This window comes from Musa acuminata, chromosome BXJ1-3, assembly GCF_036884655.1.
Source record: "Musa acuminata AAA Group cultivar baxijiao chromosome BXJ1-3, Cavendish_Baxijiao_AAA, whole genome shotgun sequence".
In the NCBI taxonomy this organism is placed as follows: Eukaryota; Viridiplantae; Streptophyta; class Magnoliopsida; order Zingiberales; family Musaceae; genus Musa; species Musa acuminata.
In genome coordinates, this window is record NC_088329.1 from 36,325,393 (window position 1) to 36,334,730 (window position 9,338).

At 40.6% G+C, this 9,338-nt stretch overlaps 2 protein-coding genes across 2 annotated transcripts; both read left to right on the top strand.

Annotated features, from left to right (window-relative positions):
• Positions 1–235: 235 nt before the first annotated feature.
• LOC135626776 (lysine-rich arabinogalactan protein 18-like) lies at positions 236–1,520 on the top strand. The gene is made up of 2 exons (XM_065132391.1): positions 236–901; positions 1,247–1,520. Exons 1-2 carry the CDS (start codon positions 299–301, stop codon positions 1,322–1,324), a joined length of 681 nt encoding a protein of 226 aa, XP_064988463.1. The 5' UTR covers positions 236–298; the 3' UTR covers positions 1,325–1,520.
• Positions 1,521–6,082: 4,562 nt separating this feature from the next.
• On the top strand, positions 6,083–9,338 carry LOC135626783 (leucine-rich repeat protein 2-like). Its single transcript, XM_065132402.1, has 7 exons — positions 6,083–6,274; positions 6,357–6,489; positions 6,586–6,657; positions 6,749–6,892; positions 7,028–7,099; positions 7,189–7,260; positions 8,977–9,338. The coding sequence occupies exons 1-7, from the start codon at positions 6,178–6,180 to the stop codon at positions 9,044–9,046; spliced, it is 660 nt and encodes a 219-aa protein (XP_064988474.1). The 5' UTR covers positions 6,083–6,177; the 3' UTR covers positions 9,047–9,338.

The window sequence follows — 9,338 nt, forward strand, 5'->3', positions numbered from 1 at the left end:
GGGGCCCACGACAGGGGTCAGGAACCGTTGGCGGAAAGCTAGCAACCTATACCATTACTGTACCACCTAAACCCGTCTGTTACCTCCTTCGAACCGGAATCCCGTCACCCCCGCGGCCGCGGGACCCGAGCGCGTTAATCCTGCCGAGCTGGCGTCCTGACTCCCCCCATGTGCTGCTGCGCCCCCGTGAAGCGTACTCTCTTTGCCCTCTGTTTAGCTATTTATCGTCACCCGTTGGATCAGTCACTCCTCGCTTCACTAACGCTCTTCACCCATCTCCCTCTCCTTCTTCTTCTCGATGGATCGCCTCCGAGCAGTCTTCTGCATCGCCCTCCTCTGCCTCGCGGCCTCCGACTCCGCCGCACAGTCCCCCGCGGCCGCTCCCACCACCTCCGCCGCTGCCCCCTCCAAGTCGGCCACACCGGCACCCGCCAAAGCTCCCACCAAGCCCACCACCCCAGCCCCCGCTGCCGCGCCCACCAAGGCAGCCACCCCCTCCATCGCCCCCGTAGCCGCTCCCACCACCACGCCCCCCGCCACGGCTCCCACCACACCTGCTCCTACCACCCCCGCCACCGTCGCGGCCCCCGCCAAGGCGCCCTCGGCGGCAACCCCGACCTCGACGCCGCCGTCGCCGGCGCCGGTGACGTCCCCGCCCGCACCTCCGCCAACTACGTTGCTGCCTCCCGCGGCTTCCCCCATCCCATCGACCCCGGTCCCGGCCGCGGCGCCGCCGAAGGTCGCGGAGACGCCCGCCCCAACGCCGAGCAAGAAGAAGAAGAAGAAGACGAAGAAGCACGCCGCTGCCCCCGCTCCGGGCCCTCCGGCTCCGTCCTCCGAATCACCGGCTAGCTCGTCCGAGGCTGCCTCCCCGGGACCCAGCGTCGCCGCCGACCAGACAGTACTCTTTCTCTCTCTCTCTCTCTCTCTCTCTCTCTCCACATATATGAACACGCACACAAAAACCTAGATCCGACGAACCATGCTCACGATAGCCTACATTTGCGATGTTTCTACTAACGTGCGCCGATAGCCCGCGGTGTACCGAAGCCGTTTGCATTTAATGCTGGAAAGGCAACGCCGCACGGCGCATTTTAGCCGAAACAAAAGGCATTTTTGCTAATGTACGCACGCGAAGCAGAAGCACTGCATCACATCACAGGCTCTACTTGATTCATCAAAGTAAGGGAAGCGATCACAAGCAGACAAATCTAACGCTTTCTTTTTCTTCTGTGCAACGATGCAGAGTGGTGCAGCGACGGCAAGAGGCCTGCTCGTCTGGGTGATGGCTCTCCTCCTGGGGTTCGCCGTCGTCCTTGCGTAGATCTGAAGCTCCCCGAGACACTTCATACAAGCGCTAGTTTCCTATTCCTTTCATTTCTGCCTCAGTGCTGTGTCGTAGTTGTTACCGCGTTCACTCGGATTCTTTTCTTTCTTTCTACTGTTGTCTTGAGGAGTCTGTGTGTGTGTGTGTGTGATTGTTGAAGATTAGTAGTGTATGTACCACATTTAATGATCCAGATCTACTTCTGCTCCAGCTGAAGGATGTTGGATCTCAGGTATGCATGCTGTCGATGACAGCTCCTGATGCATGCATAAAACACAAGACAGGAACAGCTCAGCTTGGTTACAGTACATGCAACTTAGTACACGATAAAGCAAAAAAAAAAACCAAACATCATCTAATATATTTAACATCTAAAATGATAGTATATTAGATTTATTTATCAATGATTGAGAGTTTGAAATCTTATTCGATATATTTTTAAATATATAATAATAATAATAATATATTAATTTTATTTATTTATAAATAAATTATTTATAATATTATTTGATATATATTTTATATCTTAATAGTAGTGATATATCAAACCCACTTATTAAATATTTAAGAGTTGTCAATAAAATCTTTGATAATTTAAATCTTGCCTTCGACACTTAACATGATATTGGAATAAATTACTGATCCATCTTAAGATATATGTGGATGAAGTTGGTAAAGATTTGTGTTCATAGTATTGGATAAAGTTTTACATTAAATTGGACGAAGTTTAACTTGAGTTTTACAATAAGAAATAATCCTAAAGTACACCAACTCAAAAAATAATTATTCTGGAAAAAATACAAGCAACGTGTCTATATAAATTAGTAAGATCTATACTCCAACAGCTATAGTGGAGAATTAGGTTTGATGAAATTATCTTCAGAAAAGTGAATAAACAGTTAATTCGAATTTATTCCACATTTAGTGAGGAGGATTAGTTCAGCGTAAATTGAGCTCGAGCTAAGAGCATTCCAGATGATACATTAAAGGAAGATCTTGCGGCAATGGATAAGAAGGGCCGATCAAGCATCAATCTAAATCTCTCTGACGAGGTTTTACGGGAGGTAGCTACGGAGACTATGGCTAAGAGCATGTGGGACAAGCTTAAAATCTTATATATGAAGAGGATAGTGGAGAATCATCTCTACTTGAAGCAGAGTTTGTATATGCTTCGGATGACTGAAGGTACATCTATACTCTCACATCTTGATAAATTTGATTCCTTGATTATGGATTTAGAGAATATAGATGCAAAAATTGATAATGAGGATAAGGCCCTATTACTCTTGTGTTCTCTTCCCCGATCTTTTAAGCATTTCCGTGATACTTTGATTTATGGAAAAGAAACAGTTTCGTATTAAGAAATTAAATCTGCACTGAAATCTAAGGAGAAGATTGATAGGAATATCACTGAAGAAAGTAGAGGAAATCAGGCTGAAGGTCTGGTTGTTAGGGGGAGAATGGATAAATATAAATCTAAATCCAGACATAGAAATTTGGAATGCAAATATTGTCATAAAATGAGGCACATTAAGACTGATTGCTTTAAATTAAAAAATAAATTAAAGCAAAAGGGAAAACTTGTTGAGAAAACTACTGAGTCCGCTGAAGCTAGTGTAGCATCTGATGAGAATGTTGAAAATATTTTCTTTGCTACTGATGACAGGATGATGTCTAAAAATGAATGGATTTTAGATTCAGGTTGTTCTTATCACATGTGTCATAATAGAGATTTGTTTTCCACATATGAATCTTGTAATGGTGAAATTGTTTTGATGGGCAATAATGCAGCATATGATGTTATTGGTAGAGGAACAATCCGAATTAAAATGCATGATGGTATTGTGAGGACGCTCACTAATGTTAGACATGTTCCTGATTTAAAAAAGAATCTCATCTCTTAAGGCACCCTAGAGGCCCTTATTGTTATGAAAGCTTGTAGGTCTGGTAACTTATATATTATGCAGGGAACTACTGTCACAAGCTCAGTTGCAGTCTCATCATCATCATTGTCTGATTTTGACATCACCAAATTATGACATATGCGTTTAGGTCATATGAGTGAAAAATGTTTGAGCATATTGAGCAAAATGGGTCTACTTTGTGGACAGAGTACTGGGCCACTGGATTTTTGTGAACACTGCGTTTTTGGAAAGCAGAAAAGAGTCATCTTCAATTCTCTGGCAGTTCACAAAACAAAAGGTACTCTTGACTATATTCATTCAGACCTTTGGGGTCTAGCTCATGTTCAGTCTAAGGGTGGTGCCAGGTATATGTTGACTTTCATTGATGATTATTCCAGGAAAGTTTGGGTTTATTTTTTGAAGCATAAAAATGATATTTTTCTAACCTTTAAACAATGGAAGGCTTTGATTGAGAAGCAAACAGGTAAATAGATTAAGCAGTTTTGAACAGATAATGGCATGAAATTTTGTGAAGGTGACTTTGATTAATTCTGCAAAAATGAAGGAATCGTTCGGCATCGCACTATTAGGATGATGCCTCAACAAAATGGTGTGGCCGAACGTATGAACAGAACACTCTTGGAGAGAGCAAGGTGTATGATTTCAAATGCAGGGTTGACAAAGGACTTTTGGGCAGAGGCAATTAATATGGTTTGTTACGTTGTCAACCGCGCTCCTTCTGCAGCACTTGACTTTAAAACTTCGAAGGAAGTTTGGTCAGGTACTCATGCTAATTACTTTGATTTAAAAATTTTTGGGTGTCCAGCGTACATGCATGTAAATGAAGGAAAATTAGAGCCTCGAGCTAAAAAGTGCATTTTCTTTGGGTATGCTTCTGGGGTGAAAGGATACAGATTATGGTGTTCTGATCCCAAATCCCCAAAATTTGTAATCAGTAGAGATGTTGCTTTTGATGAATTATCTATGTTATCTTCTAAAGAGGATTCTACTAGTTGTACAAATGATAGTGCGCAGAAGCAAGTGGAGCTTGAGATTGGTAGGTCTGATTCTTTTCAGTCGAACACTTCTACTCAAAAAATGCTAGTAGATGGTCCCGAGTCTACTAATGCAGATGATACAGAGGAAGAGCAAATTTCCATAGCCAAGGATAGACCACGGAGAGATATTCGACAACCACAAAGATATGTAAATTTGGTTACATATGCTTTATCTATTGCAGAAGAAACAAGTGAAGTTGGTGAGCCTACTACCTACTCAGATGCAGTTTCTTATGATAATTCTGCTAAGTGATTGATTACGATGAATGAAGAAATATAATCTCTCCATCGAAATAGAACTTGGGATCTTGTGAAGCCACCTTCGGGTAAGAAAATTGTTGGATGCAAATGAGATACTATTGCTGAGAGAAAGGTCCTCATTCAGAAAATTCATACGAAGGACAATCCAACTGATATGCTTACGAAGCCTCTTCCAATTTACAAGTTCAAGCAGTGCTTGGACTTGGTTGGTGTTTATTGTTGGTGATTGCCCTTTGGGGCTTTTATGAAAAAGGTGGAGCAAGTTTTGTTGGGACATATCAATATGGAGATTTGTTAGTTTGGCAAGTCCCATAGTCCCAAATCAGGAAAATCAGGCTTGTTATCTCCTATTGGAATTATAAATAAGGGTCTGAGCTTTAAAGTCAGATACACCACAAGTAGCACCACAAGAAAAACCTAAGTGTTTGCTTTGGGTTTAAGTCCATACTCAGTTAAATAGTTTAGGCTTATAGTTGGGGTTTTTCTTGTTTAATATTTTCGGGTGTTTTATGGCCTAGAAACATCTTCTTTAAGGCATTTGTAATAGTCTCTTTTATAGTAGTGATTTGCTCATCCTTTGTTCGTGGATGTAGGTCAAGGTTAATTGACCGAACCACATAAATATGGTGTTCTTGTCGCTTTTATTCTTTCCGCTTTATTGTTTTTGTCGGGTTGTCAAAATTACCATTTAATAAATTTCCTAGGGCTAGCTCTAACAGTTTCGTCTTCTAGACGAAATCATAGATAAAAATCAGGAAGCGTCGAAGAATTAAGAAATTAATAAAATAGATAAATAGGAGAAAACATACGACGTAAATAGGAAACGAAGATCAAGTTCTTATTAATTTTTTTTTTTAATTTAGTAACTTATTTAAATTAATATTCAAAATTATTTTTTATATTTAGAGATATGATTAATTATATATTACTTTATCATTATAATTAAAAAAATTATATTAAAATCTTTATAATTTTGAAAGTCAAACAAATATCTTATTTATCTTTAACGTCATAATGAAAAACATAACACATCACAGCGATGAGCAAAATATAATTTTATTTTTTTTCGTTTCTAATAATTTTAATCCGACATTAGTTCTCTTACATTAGTATATTTAAAAATATGAACTTCAGAGGGATATATGTACAAATTTATCATTAGTTAAATTGACCGAGTCGAACCGCGTGTTTCTCGTTCTTCCATGACATGACATGACAAAAAGGTTGCGCGACTTGACTCGATGCCACCTTCTTGCACCAACAAATGCCCCCTTCCACACGCCACAGTGAACTATCATCCCCATTTTACCATTATATATATATATATATATATATAAAATAATAATAATAATAATAATAATAATAATAATAATAATAATAATTTTCACATTAATTACTGACAATTTGTGTTATTCTATAATAGAATTACAATTTTGCCCCCAAAACAAGCATAACCAAACCCCCTACCTTTCCTTTCCGCCCTCGTTTTTTGACTGCTGACTTCTCATCCACTGATAAAAGGCCGCTCCTTTGACCCTTCGGCAACGAGTGCTCTCCCCACTTCTCCACTTCCTTACTCTTCATCTCGGTACCTGCCGCCCTCCTCCATTCCTGCTCTCTTTCTCGGATGGCTCTTCTTCCGGTGGCGCTGCCCTGCCTCTCCTCCCTCCTCCTCGTCCTCCTCCTCGTCGTCGCCTCGCCGGCTTCCTCCAGCAACTCCGAGGGTGAGCTCTCTTTCTTTCCTTGCCGATCTCGGAATAAGAAAGATTAGAGGTTTTCTGACTTGGTTGATGGGCTGGGAAACAGGAGAGGCGTTGCACGCATGGAGGACGCGGCTCACCGATCCCACCAACGTGCTGCAGAGCTGGGATCCCACCCTCGTCAACCCCTGCACCTGGTTCCATGTCACCTGCGACTCCCAGAACCGTGTTATTCGCATGTAATCCCTTCTTCCCGGCCCTTTGTCTTCTCAAAGACCCCACCTTTATGCCCTCTCTTATTGGAAAAAGATGACCTTTGTTTGTGTTTGTTGCAGAGATTTGGGAAATTCCAACATCTCCGGCCCTCTCGCCTCCGAGCTTAGCCGCCTGGAGCACCTGCAATACCTGTAAGCGCTAGCGAACCTTTGTTTCTCTGTTCTTCGTCGTCAGAAAGTTTGGATCTTCATTCATGGACGATGTGGTTTCTTCTGGTTGCAGGGAGCTCTACAGGAACAACTTCGAGGGCAAAATCCCTGCGGAGTTGGGCAATTTGAAGAGTCTCATCAGCATGGATTTGTATGAGAACCGACTGCAAGGAGAGATTCCTAAGTCCTTTGCCAAATTGAAGTCACTTAGATTCTTGTGAGTTTGTTTATTTCTTTGCTGGTCATATAAAATATTATGTTTCCCTTGTCGTAAAAACATTTCGGAATCAGAAGAATTTATTCCCTTCTTTGGCTAATTCTCGTCTCACTTTGGTGACAATTATTTTCACAGGCGGCTAGACAACAACAGGCTTTCCGGAGCCATTCCCAGAGAGCTTGTTTTGCTTTCAAATCTCAAAGTCTTGTAAGAAACAATGGCCTATGATCCAAGTTTCTGTATTCTGTGCAATCATTATGGATTTAGCATTGAAAGGTCTCTTTCATTTGTTTCAGGGATGTTTCAAACAATGATCTTTGTGGAACCATTCCAATTGATGGACCATTTGCAAACTTTCCTCTTCAGAGGTAACGGTTTTTTCTAAGTGAAAAAGAAAACTTACCGCTAGCTTGGTTTCCTGAATCTTCCATTACATGCCCAATATTGATGGAAGTGGAGTCAATTAGATGACCTCCTTATTTGATTAGGCTCGTAACGGGCATATTTGCTGGAATTGATGTGGCAACATAACTTCTGTCATATTTTGAAAAGTTCTTGTTGAAAGTTTTGTGGTCCTACCATTGTTGAAATTATATCATTTTTCAATCTTAATTGATAAAAAAAATCCCATTAGTTTGTTAGGTCTAAAATTATATGAGCTAGAATGCTTAAATCGAAGCTCATAATAGCATGCCGTTGTTTGATAAAAGAATTGACTCTATTTTGGTAGGTTTTGAACCATGTGTCCCATATTGCCTAAGCTCAAGTTAAGAGTAGTATATTTATCTAACCGGTATATGATCATGTCCATCACTTGCTTCCGAGATGAGGCAAGGACATCAAGGTCATTCAAGTGGAAATGGAGCTCATGTCCTGTGCCAAGGCTACCGGTGTTGTCTTTGTGACACATGGGTGGCATGAGTTTATGCCTTGTCAAGCCATTCACTGAATGTGTGTAGGCCTGGTCAAGTACCAGAATAGTGTGTTTTACAGTGCCCATCGTGCTCTCAGACACTTCCACCTGTGTGGTTGCATTGTTGGCATGCATGTAAACTTTGTGCTGACTGGCAAACAACCATTGGGATTGGCAAGAAGGATGTTCTCAGTTCGTAGGCACGTCAATTGTATGTTGTAATACCAATGAGCTTACAATTTGCGAACCTCATATGTCTGGTCAGCCTGCAATTAAATCACTTGGATTTACTGGTCTATGATCATGGAATATCCTGTTATATCGTGAAAGATCCTTCAGGAATTTGCCACCCTATTTAAGAATCAATGGTGATGCTTAGTCAAACTGTTGCTGACCATTTCCAAAAACAAAACTCAATCTGTAAATTGTATGACTCATTACTAGACATGCCATTTAAATGGAGGTGTTGATCTGGTTGTGAAAGGTGAGTGCGGATTTATGAGGCTACTTCTTGCTCCTAGTCAAACCTGTCCCAAAAAAATTCCAGAAGATAGTCAAACAAATATCTCATGTACATAGTTCTTAAATTGAACACTTTTTCAATGACAACACATTGTATAGGTTGAGTGGTTGAGGAGTTGTGGTTTACGTCAGAGTTCTAACTTCTAAGATGTTGGAACCACTGATGATTGCTGCCTCTTAATTGTTATAAGTCAAATAGGGTTAGAAGTTATTTCTTCTTTTCTTTCATGAGAACTTTATCCTCGAATAATTTATTTGATTATATAGGTGATTGGCAGTTGCAATCACGTTGCAATTTAGAAAGCAATCTGGAAATTCTCGTTCCTACTAGAAAACTGGGTAGGAGGATTAAGTAAACACCATTATGTTTTTGCATATCATGATATCTGCATTCTTTGGACCTGGTCGTCGTTAACCTAAAAGCATAGATGATTATTATACTGATGTTTTGTGGTGACTATTGTTTTGTACATGCCTCTTTCCGTAGACAAAGTTCTGAGTTGCTGAAGTCATTTTTTGAGCTTTTAATTCTTATGTTTATTATACTTCATCTAGTTCTAGTCTAACAAAGTTACTCTCCCACTCGATCATAACATGGATGTCAAGTTTCTCTGTTTACTAACTAAAAATGTATTCTTTGGCATTTCAGCTTTGACAACAACAGTAGACTTAATGGACCGGAGCTACAAGGACTCGCCTCCTATGACTTTGGCTGTTGAATCCAACATGTACCAGCTTTGAAGAGTATGCTGCGATTGGGTGATCGCAACTGCTTTCAGACACACAGGAAGATGGCTATAGTTTAGTGGTTATACAAATCTTGGATGACCAATAATCTGATATATGTAGTGTTTAAAATGTTATGTAGCAAAAGGATCTATGCCACCAATCCACATAGAATCGAAATGAAGACAAAACTTGAATTATCACAAAGATTGCAGTGTGATTGTCTGTTAATGCTGATGACAGAACTATATGCTCGAGTTCAAAGGAAAATGGCAGAATGTTACA